The sequence below is a fragment of the Rhineura floridana genome, chromosome 11 (genome assembly GCF_030035675.1).
Source record: "Rhineura floridana isolate rRhiFlo1 chromosome 11, rRhiFlo1.hap2, whole genome shotgun sequence".
Lineage (NCBI taxonomy): Eukaryota > Metazoa > Chordata > Lepidosauria > Squamata > Rhineuridae > Rhineura > Rhineura floridana.
The window spans coordinates 1,875,000-1,900,267 of record NC_084490.1 but is presented as its reverse complement, the minus strand read 5'-3'; the positions used below and the strand labels follow the sequence as shown (position 1 = coordinate 1,900,267).

Below are 25,268 nucleotides of genomic sequence, written 5' to 3'. Positions count from 1 at the left end.
GTACGGGGATGATATCATTAATATAAAAGTTGAATAGAAAGGGGGCCAAAATGCAGCCTTGCTTCACTCCCCTCTCGACCTGGATGGAGCGAGATAGGGTGCCCTGCAGGCCCAGCCGGACCTGCAGGGTATTGGCCTGGTGGAGGGTCTGGATGAGCCATAGCAGCCTTTTGTCAATGTTAGTCTGGCCCAGTTTTTGCCATAACAGGTCCCTATCGATTAGATCAAAGGCTGAGGTGAAATCTACAAAGGCCGCAAAAAGGGACTTATTAGGGCCCGTGATGGTTTTATATATTAAATGCTGGAGAACAAATGCATGGTCGACTGTGGACCTACCCTTCCTGAACCCAGCTTGTTCCTCATGAAGGATGGAGTTGGTAGAATCCCATACGAGAAGAGGAAGAGCCCATAAAGTTTAGATGTAACATCTAAAAGGCTGATGGGTCTATAATTCTGTGGATCTGATGGATCTCCTTTCTTAAAAACGGGGACCACAATGCTAGAACGCCAGCCTGGCAGAATGTCACCCGTAGAATTAATATGCGTAAATAGAATGGCTAATACAGGGGCCCACCAGTTGGGATCTAAAAGGTAAAATTTGGGGGGGATCATGTCTTCTCCGGGAGCATTTCCATGGTGGAGAGATGAAATTAACTCCCCAATATCTGTAGAAGTAACAGGTGGCCAGGGAGGAAAAGGGGGGATCTCACCGGGTGAGACTGGGGGTGAGGGTGAAGTATTTCCGAAAACAGAATAGAAATGAGAAACCCAAGATTCAGGGAGGATAGGAGGAACTGGTACAAAATAGTTCTGAGAAAAGCCTCCCTGAATTAGCTTCCAGAATTTAGGATCGTTCCTTTCGGACAAGGCCTGGCCAAGGGCCTGCCAGTTGTTAATGTAAAAAGCCTTTTTTGTCTCCTTGAGTCGTGTCTTATATTCTCTCCGACATATTTGAAGGAGGAGGGAGATGGCCTCATCTGAAGAGTCGCGCCTCATTGTTCTAGTCAAACTGCTCAGTTCTTTCTTCTTCGCTTTCCAATCTCTGTCAAACCAGGACCGAAAACCGACAGGAATTTTGTCGGCTAGGGTCATGGTTAGAAGAGGTTTAAGAGCACTAGTAATATCCTGATATATCCGAGGGATAGCCCCCAGGTTTTCTATAGCCGATTTGCGGAGCTGTAAAAGATTATTCGACACTAGCATCCGCTCTACATCAGCGCCAATTTCCAGGGACCATTCGAGGTGACTCACTCCTGCAGACCACCTGGCACTTCAGACTCTATTTTTACATTGGGGTGGGGATACTGTAAATAGGGGGTGAGCTTAAGTGGGAGATGATTACTTTCTGGTCTATCTTCCACCATCAGACCATTAACAAAGGGGACAGTTGGAGGGGTCCCTATTATATAATTGATTACGCTGGCTCTCTTATCGGAGATGTAAGTATAATGACCCTTGGAGAGGTCGAGATAAGTCCCGTTATGACACACCAGTTGTAATTTTAAAATTAAGTGGAACAGGGCTTGTCCATTCTTATTATTTTATCTCGCAATGAACGGGGAAAGCCAGCTGTATTTTCTGGGTCTAGCCATAAATCAGGGAGGGGTAGCTACTCCCCATCCTTGCATTAAAATCGCCACAGAGAAGAAGCAAGTGGGAGGGATAATCACACAAGAGACTGTCCACAAAAATCTCGATATCTCGCCAGGCAGCGGGCGGAAGTCTGGAGGGTAAGGGAGGAAAATAAACATTAACACATATGAAGGGAGGAGCCATGCAGCCCTGTATGATGAGGGCCTGGCAGGTTTTGGGGGCCGGAAGAGGGATCTCTGAGATCTGAACGTCTAGAGTTGTAACAATCAAGATGGCCAAGCCTCTGCTGCCCTGGCCTTGAGAGGACGTTCTTTGTGCAGGTTGCACCCAAGACTTGAATCTGTGTAAATGTAAAGGATTATTTTCCATGAGCCATGTCTACTGGAGACAATGTCAAATGACTGGAGGTAGAGAATAAAGTCCGGTTCCACCAGTTTATTCTTCCAACCGGCTATATTCCAAGATAGAAATGGGGTGGCGCGCTAGCATCTTGCTCGGTGGTTGGGTCGCACTGGGGGGGGGGGGCGCGGTGGCCCTCTAGTTGGGGCTTGGGTAAAACTCTGTACAGGAAAAACAAAAGACGCCCGTTCTTTTTCCCACTGCCCTTTGTGAAGTGTGGCAAATGTGCTCTTAGGGCCTCTCCAGATATCCTTTTTATTGCACCTTCATGATGATTTGTGCTCATGATGCTATCGGAATGGTGCTATCGAATGATGCTATCGAATCCCACTTTCAATGCTGTTTTTCCTTCAGAAAGGTTTTGGGGTGGTCACACTGCTTCCTTTCCAATTCAGTGCATATCCCATAACTTCCTGATGACATCTCATAACTTTTTATACCACCAATGTTCTGGTTTATTTTTGTCCCACTTTTGCTAAGAGGCCCTCCGGACAGCAATCTTGTAGTAGCACTGGGGAAGCATTGCAGAACTGCTAATAAAATCAGAATAAACCCACCACTAATGCTTATTGCATGAAGACCCTGTTGCAGAATACACCCGCGATAAAACACCTGTCTGGAGGGCCCTGAAACACTGTTCTTTAAAAATGAGTCTGCAAGTTATCCCCACAGCATGTGTGAAAGGGCACCTTGTGTAGACTGCAGGCATCTCTGCTTGGCAAGGGGCATCATATCAAACTCAGGAGAAATTCACATCAGGTGGACATTTGTTCCATAGGCCTTCAGTTTGGGCAACTGCGAGGAGCCAACTGTCCCTATTTTTAAAAAATGAACTGTGCAATTATACTCTCCTAAGAACATTGCAAGAGCCCTGCCCGATCAGACCAAAGGCCCATCTAATCTAGCATCTTATTTCACACAGTGGCTAGCTAGATGTCCCCAGGAAGCCCCCCCCCCTTTGAGATTCATTTGAATGGAAAGTGGCACAGAAATGCAATCAATGAATCAGCAACATCTGGAAGGACTCAGAAATCCCTTACTCCTGTTTTAAAAGTTATTGTAAGGATAAAATGGGATTACAACTGAGAAGTACCTGACAGTGTAGTCCTCTCCGTGCGCTCACTCAGAAGCAAGTCCTGCATTAGTTCAGTGGGGCTTGTGTCTAGGTAATTAGGCATAGGATCGCTGCCTTAATCACTTAAGAATCATCATTATTACTGCCTCCCTCCAACCCCCTCACCCCCATGAAAAGGGACCTTTGAGAATTGTTGATTTGGGAAGCTGTTGAGAATTTGTGCACCCAGTCAGAGCAAAAACAAAACCTGGATGCAAGATCTGAGCAAATTCACTTCACCTGCAAAAACGCAAATTTACGTTCTGGTTTAAACTGGAGCCATGTATGTGTGTGTGTTGTTGTTGCAACAATACACCAAGTATAAAGTCCTGCACCTGACACCCTTCAGTTGCATTGGACACCATCATGGTAAAATGTTTCAAGAAATTATTTTTCAGAAGGGTCTCTCAACATTGATTTTTTTTTAAAGAATGTGAAATATTTGGATCGAGTTCCAGAATTTGGATGAATCTCCCATTTGTGCCAAGTTCCTGTTCTCCCTCCCTCCCGGGTTGGGCTAGAGGGACTGACGCCTCCCTCCTCTGAAACCAGCTTAGGCCCATGTGGGTGCTAGAATTCCTGCCGTGGGCTCAGAGGAAGAGATGAGCCAGACCCCCTGAGTGCCTATAAATCAAGAGAGCCATTAACCCCCATCCTCTTCCCCATTGTGTCTGGACAAGGAATCTGACCTCTGGTTTCCCCTCCCTGGAAGAGTCTTCTTAATGGACTTCTGCCCAGCCAATTTCCATCCACCCTTCCTGCTATTTTGGGTGGGGAACACAGTCCCTTTCCTTTGCTCGCTCTCTCCACCCCAGAGCTGGACGATTACTCCAAGAACTCTTTAATTCCTGAGTCCAGCCTAGCCAGAGAGTTCCAAAAAGGCAGCCATAAGAAAATTAAGGACCTAGCTGAGTTCTACCAAAGGGCCCAGCATTTCCTGCTTCCCCCCTGCGGTGGCCAACTAGATGCCTCGGGAAAGCCCACAAGCAGGTCCTGAAGGCAACAGCTACCCTGTCTCTGGCTGATACACTCTCCACCACCCTGTCCCGAGATATGATTTCAAGGACTTGAAAAGTTGCCACACAGAGGAGGGCCAGGATCTCTTCTCAAGCATCCCAGAGTGCAGGAAACAGAATAATGGGCTCAAGTTGCAGGGAGCCAGATTTCAACTGAACATCAGGAAAAACTTCCTGTTAAGAGAAGTAGTACAAGGAAACCAAAGGCCTAGGGAGGTGGTGGGCTCTCCAACAACGGAGGCATTCAAGAGGCAGCTGGACAGCCACCTGTCAGGTGTGCTTCAATCTGGATTCCTGCATGTAGCAGGGGGATGGACTCGATGGCCTTATGGGCCCCTTCCAACTCTAAGATTCTAAGATCATAAGTCTTGGAAGATTCCTAGGTTGCACATTTCCCTAGAAGGTGACCTTAAAAGTGATTTTAAATTGTTTGTGCAGTGAAGGGAAAGCATAGCCATTGTGGCTTGTATACATGAGGAGCACCCATCCCATAATAAATGTCTGCCTGGAAGCGCCCTAAGATTATCCTCCTCTAGGGGACTCTGGTGTTTGACTGTAGAAGTCCCTCCCTCTTGCACCCTCCTTCCAACTTCCATTCATTGCTCTGTTCCAGTCATGTTCTGTGTAAAACCTCCATTTCTTTTTTAAAAAAGAGATAACATTTTATTAAACAACCAAAAAAGGATTTGAAAAATGATTCAAATTAGCAGTCTTGGGGAGGGCTTCCAGAACTACTTCTGTCCTGCAATAGCCTTCTCCACACCCCACAACTCAACATGCACCCCAATTTCCTCCACAGCTAGCTTCCCACAATATCCAAGAGAAGCGGAAGGACAGGCCCCAGGGGTAATGTGTGAGCCCCCCAAACTCCCACCACAGCTAAAGGGAATATAATTAGCCTACTCCCCGCCCCCAGCCCCTCCTGCAATTCAGCATGGGATTTGGGGGAGAGATTCTGGGAAGGGGTTGCCCCCAATGTTTCAGAAAAGAGGAACAGGTTGAGGAAAAGGGTCCCAAGTATAGAAACATTTTAAATCCCAGATAGAATTTATCACATGCCCCATGGGCACTATACATTTAAAGCACTATGATACCACTTTAAACAGTCATGGCTTTCCCTAAAGAGTCCTGGGAACTGTAGTTTGTTAAGGGTGCTGCATGTGATTAGGAAATCCTAATCCCCTCACAAGAGCTACAATTCGCAGAGTTCCCCGAGAACAGGGATTGATTGTTAAACCACCCTGGGAATTGCAGTTCTGTGAGGGGAAGAGGGGCTCTCCTAACAACTTCCAACACCCTTCACAAACTATAGTTCCCAGGCTTCTTTGGGGGAAGCTATGAGTGTTTAAAGTGGTATGATATTGCTGTAAATGTATAGTGCAGAGGGGGCCTGAATCTTCGACTGCAGAACCACTGTTCTTTTTGAGAAACCAAAAAGGTGCACAGTTCCAGGTAGAAAGGGGAATTGGAGCCCCATCTGGTGTGGAATCTGGCATCCAACACCTTAATTTGGCATCTGGAATCTTTCCTTCAAAAAAGAAGGAAAAAGGATGGGGGGTTACAATTTTAGCACCAAAAATCTTTCACCAGAGACAATCTTTCCCTTCCACCAACATTTCCTTAATTTTGGTTTAAAAGATACATTTTTTTAATAAAAAGCAACATCACCACCTTCAATATGAAGGTTAAAGAAATGATACAAAAGAAGCAGCGCTTTGTTATGACACCATAGGCCTGTTCCTATGACATCATCTATCAGCGCCCACACTTTATCCAGAGGTACATTGTTTTGATGTCATTAAGAGTGAAACCAGCAGTCTCCTTTCACCAGCTTTAGCTTCCCTGCAGTTGCAGCCTGCTCTCCCAGCACCACAGCCACACAGAGGTGACATCACATAGAGAATGGCTGGGTTTTGCTGTCACACCATGATGACATCATAGTCCAGTGCCCAGAATATCCTCAATATTCTCAAAACTATTCTTGATGACTGATGCCACTGAAGGCACCTTGAGATATCCCAGATCAAAAGCTTTACTTCTTCTCTCTCCTGTGACATCATTAGTGATGTCATCAGAAAGTGCAGAGTCTTCTGATTGTCATACAGTCATTTCAATACAATGGTTCATCCCATCTCTGTGAGGTTTCTATGAAAAGCTTCTAGCTTCAGTATCATTGGACAGAGATGATGCTGTCACTCCTGCTCCTGATGACATCATTATACAGCTGCTACTGTATCTTCCTCAAGCTTTGCATGGATATGACAACAAGTTCCACTCCTGTGAAGGCAACACTGCCAAGTCCCACGGCATGCCAATGTTAGTCCCTCTTTGACTTTCAGGCCATGGAGAGTCAGGGGCTGCATGTTAAACTGACAACAACCTCCAACCCTATCCCCCTTAGCAGAATAGGTCCATTTAGCTTCAAGTTAAGGTTCCCCATTTCCAGGATTCAGCAGACAGGGGGTGGCCACTCTCCCATCACCCCAGATGGATGGCCAACAAATTGTATAAGGCTTCTGGTGATCATCCCACATGAGTTCTCCAAATTGGGCACCACTATGGTGAGGCAAAGGTTAAAAAAACAAAACCCAAACTCCAAAATGGCAGAGATATAGCAAACCTACAGCCTTTCGAAATGTAAGCACCGAACGGAGTGCTTGCTCAGTGGCAGCCATCTTGAAAACCAGGCAGCCATTGGAAGCAGCAAAGGAATTTCATTTCCCCTTCCTTCACACACACATTTCAGCTCAGTGGCCATCTTAGGAGCCCATCCCCAAAACAGCCATCTTGGTATCTCCAACAAACAGAGGAGCTGCTCCTAAGACCACAGACGGGCACCCATTTTGCGACATTAACTCTAGTCAGGGAAACTAGCATAGGTGAGGCCATCTTTGGCATTCCCACTCTTCTGAGGATTTGGAACGACAGAGGGTTACGTGAAGGCACCGATGCCTTGGAAGATTCAGCAACTCACAAGAGACCCAAACCACAGAGCAGCGGATGGAAGACCCCAAAGATCAGGCAGCCATCTCTGTCACTGCTGGAGGCAGCCATCTTGAAAGGAGGCCTGACAAGCACCAGTAATGACTCCCAGCTCTTGAAGTGGCCATCTGATGACTTGACTGGGAAAAACAACCAACAAAACGCTACCATTTCCGTTGCGCCTGGAGCGTTAAAATACATTGCCAGTCCTTTCTCCACTAAAGGACAAGAGGGTATGTGGGGAGAGTGAGAGAAAGCTGTCTATTCCCCACTGAATATGCTGTTCCAAAACAGAAAAAGTGGACAACAAAGAGCTGAGTGGGAAGGACGGAGGCAGTTGATGTCCCAAGGCAAGAGGCCACAATCTTCACTATCTGATTCCTCTTCATTGCGGAGAGGTCAAAAAAAATATTCTTTGATCCACTTCTTCCTCTTGGGTCAGTAACGTCCCAAGGATGAGCTGGCTTTGGTCTGGACGCGCATATTCTGAATGCTGGACAAAATTTTCTTTTGGTGCCCGGCCAAAGTCACCCCGATTCGGAGAAGATCTCTAGAGACAAGAAAGGAGGGGGTCAAGCGTGGTATTTCCTTTCCTCCTTGCCCCCACCCCCAGCTACAGCCACAGCCTCCCGGTCCCCCCGCCAAAAAAAGAGTCGCACACTTGCTCACTCACTCGGTGGTGAGCTGGCTGACCAGTTCGAAGGAGCTGAATCCAGCACTGGCAAAACTCTCTTCGTAGCGGCCCATTTTGATGGCGCGGAGCCAGTCGCCTACAGATGCGAAGGAGGAACAGTGCGGGAGGCGCTGGTCCAGGAGTGGGTGGGATGGCCTGAGTGAGGAAAGGGGGAGAGAGGACAACAGCGGCTTCACTAGGGTTATGGGGTGCAGGCCTGGAGATGGCACAGATTGAGTCTGGGTTCTTCTGCATGCAGATGTCCTGCCACTGAGCCACAACCCTTCCCCAATTGTGTGGGAACACGTGGGCAGTCAGGGCTCCTGGGACCTCTGAAACGAAACAGTCGGGCTTACAGCAGGTTCTCGGGGAGAGGAGATAAGATCTAGCGCAGGCGTGGGGAACCTTTGCCCCTCCAGATGTTGCTGAACTACAGCTCCCATCAGCCCTAGCAAACATGGCCAATGGCCAGGGATGATGGGAGTTGTAGTTCAGAAAGGTCTAGAGGGCCAAAGGCTCCCCCACACCTAATCTAGCACACTGAGCTAACAGAAGATGGGTCCTCTCTAGAACAAGTCTATAGCCCAAAAGCTAGCACGGCTGGCCAGCCAGTGACTCCTGGATTCTCTGGAAGAACAAGGTGAAGCCCAGTAGTTTTCTGCAGAAAAATGGGCCCTAAAATTCTTCTGGGGGAGGAATGGCATCTAATCAGCAAATGTGTGAGTGCAGGAGAACTGAAGTCCAAGACTCCTAACTTCTCCAGAAAAGGGGATCAATCGTACGTGTGCGATAGACAACTAGGACTCCTGGGTTCTGCGGAAGACAAATGGGATCCAATTTCATTAGTACAGGAACTCTGTAGAGGCCTTCTGGAAGAAGAGCAGGGTCAGAAGGGATGATTGTGTGGAATCTGGGATCTATTCCCAGTGTGCAGCCCGCTCTCCAAATGGAAGACTCCACAGCATGAATGATCTCAGAGGGATGTTTATCTAGAGCCTTCTGCGTTGGAACAAATGCCAGAAATGATGTCATCATGCCTTCCCTGCAATTTCCAGCCTGCTGGGAGGGGGGCAGTCCTCCCCACCCATGGGGCTACTCACAGGAAGGTCCCCTGTGAGGGTCCCCTGTGTCCCCAATTCAAGCAGAGCATCTCAGGCTGACCATCACTCCATCGCCCAGGTCCCTGAGACTTTCCTCTTCCCATGCAATCAAGGCAGACCTCGCTGTTCTCCAGGGATTTCGGCAGGGATCGTTTCAAGAGCGCCTCCCCCAGCAGCAACCCCATAACTCTAGGCAGAAACATACTGAGTACACACAGACCAGCAATTCCCACTGGCTGCCTATTTAGCAGTGAGTGAAGATTCGAGGTTTTGCTTCTGGAGTATAAAGCCCAATGCAGCTCTGGAAGAGGGTATCTGAGAAGCCGCCTCTTCCTCTGCAGCCCACCCTGGTCACTGAAGGGCTGTGGATGGAAGTCTGTTGATGGAGCCACAAGCGGCTGCGATGAAGGGTTGTGGCACCAGCTCTCTGGAATTGTTTTTCTTCAGAAGTGAAGCAAGCCCCGACATGATGTTTTCAAAAAATGTTGACAACAATGGCAGCTGGTGGCTCCATGTCAGTGGGCCAGTGGAATCCATTCCGGGTTTTAGTCCCAACTTTCAAGGTCCAATGACATGGAGTCACCAGCTGCCACTGATTGAAAGCCTCTCTTTTCTCCCAAGCCTCCCCAAGTTTGGATTCTTGTCAGTTTTTATGTTTTAATAACGTTTTCTCATCTGTACTTTGCTCTATGTTCATCACCTTCAGTGAGCCTGAAGTGGCCACGCAGAGAGGAATATGCCCGCTCTCTCTCTCGTGGTTTGCCGTTTGGGCTTAATCTCTTCCCAGTCAGCCTCTGGTGGGAGATGCAGTAGGGGATTCTGTCCTGCTTCCACGTTGCCTGTGATGGGATTATTCAATTACTCCCAACCCATCAGAATTATCTGCTCTGAGAGGAGCACCGTTGGCACTCTGTACGATTCAGTTCTGCCTGGGTCTCCTGAGGACAGAGAAGTCTTAACCCTAAACTCACTAAAAGCCAGCCTTCCTAGGTAGCACAGCCTGCAATTTTTAAAGTAAGGAAGTACGTGTTTTCTGATGATCAGACTGCTGGGGGGAAAACAGGCATAAAGAAAGGCTGCATCGTCATCTCTGGGTCAATTACTCTGGGATAGCCACCTCTGACATTTGAACATGTCAACAAGCCCTTTGGCACCCCCACATTTCCAAGGCCAGGCCTTGCAGGGGAGAATGGCAGGGGTGTCTCAACTCACCCTCCATTCCCCCGTGAGACGATCTTAAGGCTGGCTGGGTTCCGGATGAGCTTGTCCAAAGAGTTGACAATTTGAGCAAAGCGGGGCCGAGCGTTCCGGTCTTTCTGCCAGCAGTCAAGCATCAGCTGGTGCAGCGACGTGGGGCATTCAGTAGGCGGCGGTAGCCGGTAGTCTTGCTCAATAGCATTTATCACCTGGGGAAATAAGAGGAGAACGCAGCGATCGATCATTGGGTGGAACTCCAGACCACAGCTGCCTCTGGGCCGGGTGGAGGGGGAGACCTTTCCTCTCTAGGGCATGGACCACTCAGAATTCAGAATTTGGGGTTTGGAGGTGGGAGGGGAAGGCTCATCAGAAAATAAGACTGTGGGCACAGAAAACACTGGCAGAGGTCACTTGTGTAAAGTAGACATATTATCAAAGCGGGTTCAAAAGCAGTGGAAGTGTCTATGGAAAATTGGTACCCATTTCTCAGACACTGGAACAGAACAAACATTTAAGCCAGCCTGGTGCCCTCCAGATGTTTCAGACTACAGCTCCCATCAGCCCCAGCCAGCCAAGTCATATGACATGTGGGCTAATGGGAGCATAGCTGGACTGGCTAGGGCTGATGGGAGTTGTAGTCTTAAAAACAATTGGACGGCGCCAGGTTGGGGAAGGGTGTTCAGTCTAAAGGGACCCGGCAGAGGATGGCCCTTACATCCTGGTTGGACATGTCCCAGTATGGCCTCTCTCCAAATGACATCACTTCCCACATCACGATGCCATAACTCCAGACGTCGCTGGCGGAGGTGAATTTGCGGAAGGCGATGGCTTCTGGGGCCGTCCACCGTATCGGGATCTTTCCGCCCTGAGGAGAGATTGGGTGAATCAACCAGGAAGGGAGCACATATGAAGCTTTCAATATTCCCCAAAGCCAGGCCTCGATTTGCCTCCCTGTATACTATATACCCTGTATACCACCTTCCTCCAAAGATACAAGATGTGGCACCGCCACTCTCAAGACAGCTTGAAAAGGGAATTTGACAAAGCCACCTGGGAAGGGGAGAGGCTTATCAATGGCTGTTAGCCATAGTTTAATGTAACCTCCATGGTCAGGGGCAGTCTAACAGAATACCGAAAAGGGAAAAGATATTGCACATGTCCTGATTGTGGTCATCTGGTTGGTTGCTGTGGAAAACAGGGTGCTGGAGGACTAGGTGGGTCCCCTTTGGTCTGACCCAACATTTGGGCTCACCTTACATTCTTACTTGAGCCCAGGCTTCCAGCCCATTGCTCCAGACTCCCCTTCTCCCAGGAAAGCCAGACGTCTGGTCTCAGAGCCTCCTGATCTAACCAGGAGACTTTGTTATTCTCCCAGGAGTTCCGGATCACAGAACCCATCCTCCCCCAGGCTTCTCTGCCCGGACACATCTGTTTGGGCCTGCCCGGTTTTTTAGCACTGGGGCCGCTTGCTAATTCAAGCAACTAAAGAGGTGACAAACTTGAAACAGAACTAAACAATGTCAGGAAGAGACAGGAGACAGACAGAGCAGGTGTGCGTACCAGGGAGCTGGTGTAGGTGGGGTCAGACGAATTCTCTTCGAGGAAGCGAGACAGTCCAAAATCAGAGACTTTGCAGACCAGGTTGCTGTTGACCAGGATGTTCCGGGCTGCCAAATCTCGGTGCACATAACTCATGTCGGAGAGGTAGCGCATGCCTGACGCGATGCCCCGGAGCATCCCCACAAGCTGGATGGGTGTGAACTGACTATCATTCAACTGCAGAAAAGTAACAGGAAAGGCGGCTGAGTTATGGCTACGGGATGGCAAAGTCAAGTCGTTCCTTCTTCTAAGAGCCACGTAGCAAAAACTTCAGTGTTTATTGAGAGAAGGTACTGAGAGAAGGTACTGAGTCAGCCTTCCCTGCCCGGGGGCCCTCCAGATGTTTTGGACTACAATTCCCATCAGCCCCCGGCTGATGGGAGTTGTAGTCCAAAACATCTGGAGGGCCCCCAGGCGGGGAAGGCTGCACTAAGTAATTAAGCGGAAGCAGGGAACGAACAACCCAGAATACACATGTTGATTTCTAAGACATTTACGTGCCAATCACATTCCAGACTCACCTTCAGTCTAAACTAAGCACAGAAGAGAGCCAGGGTCCTAACAGCTGGTTTCAGATAGGCTCCTCCACAGCACAGGACTGTTAAAAGAAGTTGCTTCTTCGAAAAGTGCAAAGTGAACTTATGGAATTCACCATCACAAGATACAGAGATAGCCACCAACTCTTGATGGCCTTAAAAGGGGATCAGACAAATTCATGGAGGAGAAGGCAGCTATCAATGGCTACTAGTCATGATGGCTATAAGCCACCAAGTTCAGGGGTTCTAAATGCTAAAATAAAATAAAGTATGTCAATTCCATGTTTGCAAGAAATTGACCCTTTAGTGTGGCAGCACCTATACTTTGGCAGTGTTTGCCTCGGGACAGCAGGCAGGCAGCTTTACCGTATTGCATTTGGCACCTGCTAAAAGAACTTTTTGTTCCAGCAAGTCTATCCAGGCATGTGATTTTGACATTTGATTTTAGTAAGTGTAAATGTTTCCAATTACTGATTGTATTTTATATTAAAAAATGTTTTATGCAACTTGTTTTGATTGTTTCTTTTTTATTGGTATTTTAATATTTATTTATTTATTTATTGCATTTATATACAGCCTCATAGCTGAAGCTCTCTGGGCGGTTTACAACAATTAAGAACATTAAAAAGAAGTATACAAATTTAAACAATTAAAACCCATAAAAACCAATAAGCGAGTTCAAAACACATGCTATTCACTTTAGACTGCACATTGTCAACGACTTAAAGGACTTTCATTTTGGTTAACTGTATAAAAATAAACTGCGCTCATGATCTGCTTGTGGACTTCCCTTTGGGGCAACTTGCTGGCCACTGTGAGAACAGGATGCTGGACTAGATGCCGGGGGTTGGGGTCCCTTTTGGCCTGATCCACCTGCAGGGCTTTGTTAAATCTTCTTCTGCCTGGTGCCAAAAATATATATCTGTGTAGGCACCAGGTGGGCCTCCTTGTGGAGAGAATTCTGTAAGTGGAGATCCACAACAGAGAAGGCCCCTCCGTTTTCGTCAAATCATGGTGCCCCCCCATCTGTAGCCTTCTAAAACCAGCAGCTAAGAGAAGCATCACAAAACAATTACCCCATCCTCTCCCCACCAAGATAATCTGGAGGGGGACCAGACAAATAAAATACCAAGGGGAGGGGAAGGTGATGTGGAATATAGGAAGGAACAGGCTCCAACTCCAGGCTCTCTTGGATGAAACTGATTATCTGGACCCATTTCAATCGGGCTTTCGGCCGGGGTTTGGTACAGAAACGGCCCTGTATGATGACCTCTGTCGGGAGAAAGACAGAGGGAGTGTAACTCTGTTGGTTCTCCTTGATCTCTCGGCGGCTTTTGATACCATCGACCATGGTATCCTTCTGGGGCAACTCACGGACTTAGGAATTGGAGGCACTGCTTGGCAGTGGCTGCACTCCTATCTTGGGAATCGCCTCCAGAAGGTGATGCTTGGGGAGCATTACTCAAGTCCCTGGGTACTCCAATATGGGGTCCCGCAGGGTTCAGTTCTGTCCCCCATGCTCTTTAATATCTATATGAAGCCGCTGGGTGAGGTCATCAGGAGTTTTGGAGTGCGTTTTCAGCAATATGCTGATGATATGCAACTCTACTTCTCCTTTTCATCTTCCTCAGGTGAGGCTGTCAATGTACTGAACCGCTGCCTGGCCACGATAATGGACTGGATGAGAGCTAATAAACTGAAACTCAATCCTGACAAGACTGAGATGCTGTTGGTGGGGGGGTACTCTGCCCAGGTGGTTGATGTCAGACCTGCTCTGGATGGGGTTACACTCCCCCTAAAGGAGCAGGTCCGTAGTTTGGGGGTCTTATTAGATCCGCTCCTGTCACTTGAGGCTCAGGTAGCCTCGGTGGCACGGAATGCGTTCTACCAGCTTCGGCTGGTAGCCCAACTATGACCCTATCTGGACAGGGAGAACCTCGCCTCAGTTATTCACGCTCTGGTAACCTCTAGATTGGATTACTGTAATGCACTCTACGTAGGGTTACCTTTGAAGACGATTCGGAAACTTCAGCTAGTGCAGAATGCTGCGGCCAGAGTTCTTACTGGGACGAAGAAATTCGACCATATAACACCTATTCTGGCCCAACTGCACTGGCTTCCAATATGTTTCCGGGCCAGATTCAAAGTGTTGGTTCTTACCTATAAAGCCCTTAACGGCATTGGACCGCAATATCTGATGGAACGCCTCTCTCGCTATGTACCTACCCGTTCACTGCGCTCGACATCTAAGGCCCTTCTCCGGGTCCCAACTCATAGGGAGGCCCGGAGAACAACAATTCTAGGGCCTTTTCAGTGGCGGCCCCCGAATTATGGAATGCCCTCCCAGATGAGATACGCCTGGCGCCTTCTTTGTTATCTTTTCGGCGCCAGGTAAAAACCTACCTCTTCACCCAGGCATTTTAAGCTTAAATTTAATTTTATTTTAAATTTAACTGTAATTGTATTTTTATTTTAATTTGTATTCTAATTTTGTTTTTAAATATGTTTTATATTGTATGTTGTACTCCACACTTGTTCGTTTTTAAATGTGGTTTTATCTTGCTGTACACTGCCCTGAGAGCTCGTTGCTATAGGGCGGTTTAAAGCGTAATTAAATAATAAAATAGGAAGACTAGGGACCTTCTACATTCAAAACTCTACCACTGAGCTGTGGCCCCTCCCCTACAAACAAAGTCCTCCTGGCTCTGAACAGAGGGCTGATTAAATCGGAAGCTGTGTCATGCAGAGTCAGATCCACTGCCCATCTACCCCAGTACGGTCCACACTGACCGGACTGGTTTCATCTTGAAATATTGGACTAGTTTTTTGCATCATGCGCAGCCAATACTTTGACAAATTCCATCAGCAAGAAAGCCTCTGTTCAGCTCATGCTTAAGGAGCAAAGGTTAAGGGCAGGCTGCAGTTCACTAGTTCCTGTGCTCCGTTGGACCGCCATTCCCTTTCCTTACCCGGAGGAAGGAGTCGAGGGCCCCATTCTCCATGAATTCCGTGATGATCATGACAGGGACGCTGTTGGTTATGACGCCATCCAGTCGGATGATGTTGGGGTGCTCAAACTGCCCCATGATGCTGGCCTCGCTGAGGAATTCGCGCCGCTGCTTCTCTGTGTAACCCCCTTTCAGCGTCTTGATGGCCACGTAGACCTCTTTCTTCCCAGGCACCTTCAGAAGGCCGCGGCAGACCTCTCCAAACTCACCTGCGGGAGGCAGAAGTCAGGAGAGGAGGGAGAAGAAACTCAGCGAAGGAGGCTGTAAGGAAACGGGATAATCAGGGCTGGTTTTTAATCGGATCACAGTGCCCTGTAGGGCACTTTCAAGGGGAAGAGACACAAGATGACAGCAGGACACCTGGGTCCCAACACTGGGCCCCTTTCAGCTGAGAAACATCTACACTATGCCTTTAAAGCACTTCTAAACCACTTGAACAGTCATGGCTTCCCCAGAGCTTGGACAAGTTACTTTTTTGAACTACAACTCCCATCAGCCCAATCTAGTGGCCACGCTGGCTGGGGCTGATGGGAGTTGTAGTTCAAAAAAAGTAACTTGTCCAAGCTCTTCCCCCCAAAGAGTCCTGGGAACTGTAGTTTGTTAAGGATCCTGAGAGTTGTTAGGAGACCCCCTATTCCCTTCTCAGAGCCACAATTCCCAGAATGGTTTGACAATCAATCTCTCTGCCCAGGGAACTCTGGAAACTACAGCTCTGTGAGGGGTCTCCTAACAACTCTCAGGATCCTTAACAAACTACAGTTCCCAGGATCCTTTGCAGGGTCAGCCATGGCTGTGTAAAGTGGCATGACACTGCTTTAAATGCATAGTGCAGATGAAGCCTAACACGGCACCTGAGGTTCGTTCAGCTGACCTGCTTACAGGAGTCGCTTTCCACAGAGATTTGAACATGGATGGAGAGATGGACAATGGTGCTGTTTTGCACATTACTATTCTATTTTGCATCAGTATTATTTTCTCTCCTGTTTAGTTTTAGTTATTTAATCAGGCTAACTTATTGTGTATTGTTTTACACAACACTGCATGTATATTTTTTCGGGACTTATTGATATTATGAGTTATAATTGTTTCCAGTGTTTTTTGAATTGCTATACTTATTATTTGATACCTTGGGCACAATTTTGTGGAAAAGTGGCACCCAGATGAGCCGGCGATGATGGTGAGGGAGACCCCCAGCGGGTGCTGGCCCATAGAAGGTCTTGGCCCTTACCTGCGCCAATGACCTCTTCGATTTTGACGTACGAGACGTCGATCTCTTTGGCAAATTCGCGCACAGCCTCGTTGGGATCCTCATAGGTGAAAGGATCAATGTAGACCTTGGTGCCTGCACAGGGGTGGAAAGGTGAAGCCATTGACAAAAGATCCCTTTCAGGGATGACAGGAAGACACAACTAAGCCTCACCCATCAAACCTTACAGACCCTTCTGCCAGGTCAAAGTATATCACACCCTCTCTAGCCTCCTAGGCTCCTCCCACAATTATTCTCTAGGCTCCTCCCACTGACACCAGCACCGTGCCCTCTTTTATGCACTCACCGTGTCCAATCAGGTACTGTCCAGGCTTGTCTGAGTATTCCGCCTCCCGTGTCCTGGAGGAACTCTGACGGCTGTTGCGGGGAGGCAAGAAGATCATGTCTAAGCCAACTGGATTGCTTCCAGCTCCGCCCACTGCCCCTCCTTTTAGCTCCTCCCACTGCCATGGGTGCATTCTAAGGGGACGTGTCAATCACTCTTCACATTTCCTTAACTCCACGCCTCGATCTCCTTAGCTATTCCTACCCTATATTCTGTCAAATAATTCCAAATCCTCCAAAGCAGGGGTAGCCAACATGGTGCCCTCCTGAGGTTGTTGGACTCCATCTCCCATCTGCCCCAGGTAGGATGGCCTCAATGGTCAGAGATGATGAGAGCTGCAGCCTAACAACCTCTGGAGGGCACCTTGTTGGCGACCCCTGCCCTAAATCCACCAAGTGCCTCTCACTGCCATTTTAGCCTATCTTATTCTCCCACGTATCATTCTCTCTCTCTTGCCTCTACCTAGCTCAACCTTCCCCATCCTGAGTTCCTTCTGGGAAGAAGAGTGGGATATAAATGTAATAAATAAATAATAAACAGTGCCTTCCAGATGTTTTGGACTACAATTCCCAAAGCCCCAGCCAGCATGGCAGTGCTTCAGTCCACCTGCCCCACTTGGGATCTTCCTCCTGCCATCTCAGCTCCTCCCACTGTTCATTTAGCCCCTCCTACTTCTCTCTCTCTCTGGGAGAGTTCTTGTACAATTGCCATCTCAGCTCCTCCCGCATTCATTTGGCCCTTCCCACCTCTCAGTTTTGGGGTGTGGTGTCTCACCGGAGGCAGACGATGGCTACGACGACTACCGCCAGGACCAGGAGTCCCCCCAAGGCTGCTGTGCCCACAATGAGCGCCAGCTTCTCTGTGCTGCTTCCTGACTCTGTAGCGAATAGAGAGAGAGAATGAGATGGCATGCATCGTGAGTTGGCGAGAAAGCAGCAAGGCATTATGGGAGCGGATAAGGCAAGAATCAGGTTGAGATTTCAAAGTCAAGTATCAGAAAGGCCAATAAAAGCAAAAAACTTAAGTATGAGTGAATGGAGGAAAAAGACTCCCTTTCCCATTTTATTCCCATTTATTCAAACTATCCTATGAAATGCTTTCTCTTTTTCAGTATGATTTTTTCTTTTCATTTCTACAAACGTAAAAAAAAAAAAAAAACTACATAGATCATGTCAGAAGAGGAAGCTATTTTATCCCTTTTCAGCTCTGTAATGGGTCGTCAAGATTTTTTTTTTTAATTAATTTTAATTTCACAAATATCGCTTTTCTTTATCTGGAAAATAATTGGGAGAAGCAGGGAGATGTTATTTTTCCTTACCTTCCTGTGTATATCAAGTGCATTAGCTTTATTTAGAAAGAATTAGAAGAGGGATTGATTGCTAAACCACTCTGGCTCTGTGAGGATGGAATAGTTCCAATGACTCTCAGCACCCTGAACAAACTAGTTCCCAGGATTCTTTGGGGGAAGCCATGATGGTTTAAAGTGGTAAAATACTGCTTTACATGTGTAGTGCAGATTGGATCCAAGACTGGATGAGAAGGGCATGCATCGCTTCCACATTCTCCACAGCAGCAGTTGCCAACCTGATGCACTCTAGGTGTTTTGGATCAGAACCCTCAGCAACCTGCTCTGCTTGTTGGGGCTGTTAGGAGTTCCAGCCCAAAGCATCTGGAGGGCACCACATTGGCAAAGGCTGCTCTACCATCAAGTGCTAGGTGCTGGCATGAAAGAAATGTGAAAGCATAACATTTGCATGAAAGATCTTTTACTCACCAGCTCCCTGGGTTTGGAAGGCCTTTTCAGGCCCAAAACCTCCGTACCCAGCCTCCGAGCGAGCACGGACTTGAACCCCGTACATCGCTCCCCGACGCAACCCGTTCAGGATCACCCGGTTCTCTGAAGTCTTCACGAACATGGGCCCTCCGACACCCTGCATGAGGAAGGGGATGGGGAGTCACTTCCTGCTCCTGTTCCAACTCTCCACAGGACACAGAGTAAAGCCCCCAGAAGACCCCCATGTTTCCAACATCCCCAACTCTACATTGACCTTTAGGAACTCACGTCCCCAAAGGTGACCCCTTTTGCCCATGAGTTGTTTTGAAGTGTTGACATAAAGCAGAGTTTGGAAGCAATTAGTTACAAAAAATGAATTACTTGTAATTTATTACTTTTTTAGGGAATGAGTGGATAATTTCTTTACATTTTGATTGTAACAGAATCAGGAGTAATTTTATTACTTTTGAGGAGTAATGGTAATGTTCCCAGTATTAATTTTGGGCGTTACTGGGGGAAGTCTTCTCCTCCTCTGATCCATGGATGAAAATCATGTGCCTCAAACTGAGCTTTTGCGCAGCATCCTCCCTCCTGCTCTGTGGGTGTTTAGGAAGCTACGACTCCCAGCTGTCCATGGAGGCTCAGGTCTCGGCTGTGAGCCGGGCGGCGCTGTATCAACTCCATCTGATACGGAGGCTGTGCCCCTACCTTCCCAACCATCTGCTCCCATCTGTGGTACATGCCCTGGTCTCCTCTCGCCTAGACTACTGTAATGCGCTCTATGTGAGGTTACCCTTGAAAACGGTCCGGAAGCTGCAACTGGTACAGAACGCGGGGGCTCGCCTGATTAAAGGCAGCCACCGGCGAGATCACATCACTCCAGTGCTGAAGGAGTTGCACTGGTTACCAGTTGCTTACTGGGCGCAATTCAAGGTGTTGGTTCTGACCTTTAAAACCCTATACGGTTTCGGCCCAGTCTATCTGAAGGAGCACCTCCAGCATCGTCAGGGACGCCGCTCAACAAGATCAGCCTCAAAAGGCCTTCTCTCTATCCCACCAGTTAAAACAGCTAGACTGGTGAGAACTAGGGAGAGGGCTTTTTCTATTGTGGCTCCCACCCTGTGGAATTCCCTCCCAAACGCTCTCCGTCATGCCCCCTCTATGATGAACTTCCTCCGAGCCTTGAAGACCTGGCCCTTCAGGCAGGCTTTTGGGGTGGGTTAGGTTTTATTATTATTGTTGAGATTTTTAATGTTTTAATGTATTTGTATGTTTTTATTCTGTACGTCGCCCAGAGTGGCTGGACAGCCAGCCAGACGGGCGACTAATAAATTTAATACATAAATAAATAAATAAATACGAGGGAGGAAGTGGAGAGTGAGATGGGGTGGAGTGGAGAAAACAATTGTTTTAAAGAACTATGGAGGTGAGAGAAGATAACGTGTATGTGAATACTGTGTTTGCACTTGGCATAGAAAGTGGCCTCTTCCACCCTCCCTGGCTACTTTGCTGCATTTGCAGGGTTTTAACTTTTTTGCATCTCAGGGAAAATGTTTGCTTGGGTGAGAGTCCCTTAGTTGGTGGCAGGGCAGGGTCCGGGAGGTGGTTAAGTGAGAGAGATTATGCTTGCTGGCTGAGGGGGGGGGTTGCATTTGTTTGATGTGCAAAGATATGAGTAGTGGCCTCTGCCTCCCTCCCCACCTCCCTTACCATTGGAGAAACCACCACTGCTATCTTATGGATAAAAAGAATTATTCTACTACCTCTGTACGTGTGTGTTTATTTTTAATGTTGTTTTAGGCTACTTAGATGTGCAGCAGCCAAGGCCAGCACCTTGTAGGCATTTTTTTTAAAAGTAACAAATGTAATTGTAGTGATTACTTTTGAGTAAAGGCAAAATAATCAATTCCTTTCAGAACAATTGTAATTTTAATGGTAATTTATTAGGGCCACGTAACAGTAATTTTAATGTATTACTTTTTAAAAGTAATCTTCCAAGCTCTCTCAGGAAGCATCTGTCAGGTCTGCCCTTCAAAGCATCATGCGCTCCCCTTTCAACTCAAAGAGAAGAGTTTGCAACAGTCACTTGCAATGCTGTTGCACCTGGTGCTGTTCTGATAAGCCCCGCCATGTTATGCGTCAGCCTGCAATGGGCTCCTTTTGTTTTTCTGGTTTTTTCCCCATAACATATGATCAGCAGCTCGATGGAATGCGTCTGTTATAACATTCTGCAGCTGGGGAAATGGTGGTGGGGATAGCAAGGGTTCAAGCCTTTGGAAAACTTGCGGTTTAGCCCTGAAATCTCCATTTTAGAGTTCTCAGGCTGTAGGCTGGATTATAATCTTGACTTTCTGCTGCCACACATGCCTAAACATTCCCTTTTAATCAGGATTAATTAATCCAGAATAACTACTCCCACCTGACCTAGTTTCATATTCACCATCACATAGAGGGGTACTTTGCACCTGTACAGAAAGGAAAACTAAATATTTAATTCGACTCAACAATCGTTTGAGCTTTTAAAGGTATGTATTCAGAAGTCCACCACTGAAATCTCTAGGACCACAGCTTGGAGAAGTTACTTTTTTGAACTACAACTCCCATCAACCCAATCCAGTGGCCATGCTGCCTAGGGCTGATGGGAGTTGTAGTTCAAAAAAAGTAACTTTTCCAAGCTCTGTCGAGGACACAACATTCAGTTCAAGGGTATTGAACCCTTTTCACTCCAAGGGCTGCATTACCTTGATGGAAAGCCTTTGGGGGGTATATTCTAGCCGTGGGTGGGGCGAGATCCATAAGGGAGCACACACACACACACTCAGAGAAACACACACACAAGCACGTGCTTAACACAGATACAGACACACACACACACAGTTTACACACATCCATCTAGGATGTAGACAAGCTTGTGATGTCATATAAGTGCATTGCCAAAAAAAAGGATCTTGAGCTCCTTGGAGGAAAGGCGAGATATATATGTACAAATAAATAATAGTATCAGTCCAGAAGAATCTTTGCCATTTCTGATTCCTGGACTGGAAACACAACCTTCCCATAAGGAAAAGTCCACCTTTTTACAAGCCTGATTGCAAAGCACAGAAGTCGATTGAGGAGTATCTCAACGACTGTGCAACGATAACCGGGGTGGGGGGTGGGAGACACACTCCTGCTTTGCTTCTCCCTCCCCTTCTGCTCACCTTCTCGTAATACTTGACTTCGTAGTCCAAGATGTTCCCCGTCGGCGGCTGCACAGGAGGCCAACCTAAGATCATCCCGTTAATGCTGACAGAGGTCTGCTCTATCTTGGAGACAGGCTGGGGGACTGCAGGGGAGAAAGGGAGGCTGCGTGTGAAGTGCCGCCTACTTGCCAAGACCAGGCACAGCAGGCAACACCTCCGCGGATCACACCTACGCCATGGGACCCCCCATATATGGTTTCCCACGCTCACAGTCAGGACCAGAAGGATCGGATTGGCTGACCGGCCCCGCATTCAGCGGACACCAGCCAAGCAACTGGGAAGATGGAACGGCCAAGAGCGCTGGCAAAATGTCCTAGACCAGCCTTCACCAACCTGATGCCCTCCAGATGTTTTGGACTACAGCTCCCATCAGCCCCAGCCAGCACACCTGAGCGATCCAAAGGGTGGATAAGCCATAGTCAACCAGTGGTGACCGGTGGCCCCATGTCAGTGGGACGGTGGAATCCGCTCCGGGTTTTAGTTTGAACTTTCAAGGAGCTGTCCAAGGCGCTTCAGTAACTTAGACATGGAGCCATCGGCCACCTCTGCAGTCAACCCATAAGGAAGCAAAGGCACTCCACACATGCTTCAAGGTATTGTCTCCTTATGATTGACTTCTAGCATTTGGGGGGAAAAGGCCCAGGGGGCTGAGCTCTGTCCAAAAGCTAAACTGTTCCCTCAGCAGGCAGATGCACTCTTCTGGCTTTGTGCTATCGATTAAGCTGCTACATCTCTACAAGGCTGTCCTCAGTTTGAGAGCTTGCCAAAAGGGCTTGTGATGGACACAAAATTAAATACATGGACCTTACTGCTACAAGATGCAATGGCTTCTAAATACATGGCGGACAAGTCTAGCAGCAGCCCAGCCATAATGGCAAACTGGAACCTCCATGTTCAGATGCAGTCTACCTCAGAATACCAGTTGCTGGGGGGGGGCGGAGAGTAAGGGAGGCAAACGTCAGCTACTGAAGGATACTAGACTGATCTCAAGGCCAGCCTTTGCCAAGCTGGTGCCCTCCAGATGCTTTGAACTACAACTTCCATCAGTTCCAGCTGGCATGGCTGTAGGATGCTAGGGCTGATGGGAGTATGGCTATGCTTGCAGGGGCTGATGGGAATTGCAGTTCAAAACATCTGGAGGGGGAATAGGTTGGGGAAGGATGCTTAATGCTTCTGATGTTCTAGAACGGGGGGACCTCCAATGCTGCTGGACTACAACTCCCATCATCCAAAGTGCTGGTTGAGTGCCAGAGTCACAGTTTGCCCACACCACTTCCGACGAGGCCTGGATTTCATTGCTTATTTCGAGGACGACTCACCGTCCTTGTTGGTTGTAATATTGATGGATTCCGACTGAGGCGGATTGTGGCTCATGTCCGAGACGCCGTTGACGGCCTGGATCTGGAAGGAATAGGTGATGTAGGGCTGGAGCCCTTCCACGGTGACAGTGCGGTCCACCAGCCCCCGGGCTCGAGGGGCATAGAGCAAGCGGGTGCAGAGGCGGCATGGCTGCTGTTCCGGGCACTCGGAGCAGGTGACATGGAACGCCACGTCGTCTCGGCCGCCATTCTCCAGAGGTTCGCTCCACTCTAAGACTGCCACTGAGCCATTGAGCTTGGCTACAATGCTGCGGGGTGCAGATGGGGGTCCTGAGTGGGGCAGAGAGGAAAAGGTCAGTCTCAGGACCCCTGCCCTCCAGCACCCGTGCAACCCCAGGATATCCTTGCTACAAGCCAGACTTAGAATTGTAGAATCACAGAATTGTAAGGGGCCTATAGGGCCATCAAGTCCAACCCCCAAGCTGGAGGGCACCACTTACTGGTACACGGCTTTGTCACAGGATCCTTCTCACTCCGGTAGAACCCGACACGACACAAACACTCGCTCAACCCCGGGGAGGATGAAACACTAAAGGAAGGGCACGGCTGGCAGGAGCCCTCCCCCTGAGAGGGCTTGAACATCCCAGCAACACAGGCTGTGGGTGGAAGAGAGACAGAGGGGGAGAGAGGCACACACAGAGAACGTCAGAACGTCTTTGTTGGGTCATGCCAATGTAGCTTCTATGCCACTCTTCGCCAATCTGGTGCCCTCTAGGCGTTTTGGACTACAATTCCCACCAGCCCCCTCCAGCATGGCCATGCTTCCATCAGCCCACGCATCCTATGGCTGTGCTGGCTGCAGCTGATGGGATTTGTAGTCCAAAGCAATAGCTGGAGGGTATTGCATTAGGGAAGGCTGATTTGGAGTTTTACATGCATATTTCAATAAATAACAAAAATAATAACTCATTATTTATTAAATTTATATCCTGCCCCTCCTCCCAGAATGAGCCCAGGGCAGCAAACAAAAACTCTCTAAGACTTCTTAAAAACAGATTTTAAAATATAGTAAAAGAAAATGTATTTAAAAATATATTAAAACAAAACATCTTTAAAAACATCTTTTTTAAAAAAAGCTTTAAAAATATCTTAAAAAGCAGTTCCAGCACAGATGCAGACTGGGATAAGGTTCTACTTAAAAGGTTTGTTGAAAGAGGAAGGTCTTCAGTAGGGGCCAAAAAGATAACAGAGACGGTGCCTGCCTAATATTTAAGGGGAGGGAACTTCAAAGGGGAAGGGACACCACACTAAGGGTTTGCTCCCCTTGTTGTGCGGGATGGACCTCCTGATAAGATGGTATCTGCAGGAGCCCCTCACCTGCAGAGCGCAGTGATCGACTGGGTATATAAGGGAGAAGACAGTCTTTTAGGTATCCTGGTCCCTATTATTATTATTATTATTATTATTATTAAACACTTTTCATCCCAAGAAGAAATGCCAAGGAGGTTCATAAATAAATGGTACAAATAAAGCTACCCATAATTAAAATACATAGTAAAACTATCTTAAAACATCTGTAATTAAAATATGTAACAAACGTGCATTAAAATACCACAACACTTAAATCAAAGGACAGAGAATCCTCTGCGTATTCGGCCCTTTTCCAAGTTGAAGAAGTTTATTGAGAAATCCCTTTGAGATGTTTTGTGGGAAGTGATTCAGAAATGAAATAAACACATAAATGAACAACCAAGGTAAGTTCGGTGGGTCCCTGGCCTGCAGGGGCTTGCAATCTAAAAAAATGTGTGAATAAACCAGAATGGAAAGAAGGTGGACTTGATACACATGCTCAATAACCACTGACTAGCGGAATATCTTCTCCTACTGGCCTTAGTTCACAGAAAGCACTGAAGAGACGAGCCTGCTATCGCTAAAAGATTGGAGTGGGGGGCGGGGAGCAGGAAGATTTTTGTTTTTTAAAAAAGTTTCACAATGAAGGCACACAGTGGTAAACAATGGGTTCAGCTGCAGCAGTGGCTATGTTTGAGAAGCGCCCCCCTTGCATCCCCAACAACTTTTGTCCAGTGCCCCCTAAGTCTCGTTCCCACCCCAAGGCCTTGTTTA

At 47.8% G+C, this 25,268-nt stretch overlaps 1 protein-coding gene across 2 annotated transcripts in view; it reads right to left on the bottom strand.

Annotated features, from left to right (window-relative positions):
- Nucleotides 1–5,458: 5,458 nt before the first annotated feature.
- EPHB4 (EPH receptor B4) overlaps nucleotides 5,459–25,268 on the bottom strand; it is a 41,750-nt gene continuing 21,940 nt past the window's right edge. For both annotated transcript variants that reach the window (XM_061592162.1, XM_061592163.1), the window contains 13 exons: nucleotides 23,645–23,800; nucleotides 23,145–23,474; nucleotides 21,784–21,908; nucleotides 18,584–18,740; nucleotides 17,584–17,686; nucleotides 16,771–16,841; nucleotides 16,446–16,559; nucleotides 15,179–15,426; nucleotides 11,635–11,850; nucleotides 10,790–10,939; nucleotides 10,090–10,283; nucleotides 7,778–7,933; nucleotides 5,459–7,654 (listed from right to left, as the gene is read on the bottom strand). In XM_061592162.1, coding sequence (XP_061448146.1) covers nucleotides 7,543–7,654; nucleotides 7,778–7,933; nucleotides 10,090–10,283; nucleotides 10,790–10,939; nucleotides 11,635–11,850; nucleotides 15,179–15,426; nucleotides 16,446–16,559; nucleotides 16,771–16,841; nucleotides 17,584–17,686; nucleotides 18,584–18,740; nucleotides 21,784–21,908; nucleotides 23,145–23,474; nucleotides 23,645–23,800 — 2,132 coding nt within the window. In that variant the 3' untranslated portion in view covers nucleotides 5,459–7,542. The remainder of the gene's footprint in view (nucleotides 7,655–7,777; nucleotides 7,934–10,089; nucleotides 10,284–10,789; nucleotides 10,940–11,634; nucleotides 11,851–15,178; nucleotides 15,427–16,445; nucleotides 16,560–16,770; nucleotides 16,842–17,583; nucleotides 17,687–18,583; nucleotides 18,741–21,783; nucleotides 21,909–23,144; nucleotides 23,475–23,644; nucleotides 23,801–25,268) is intronic.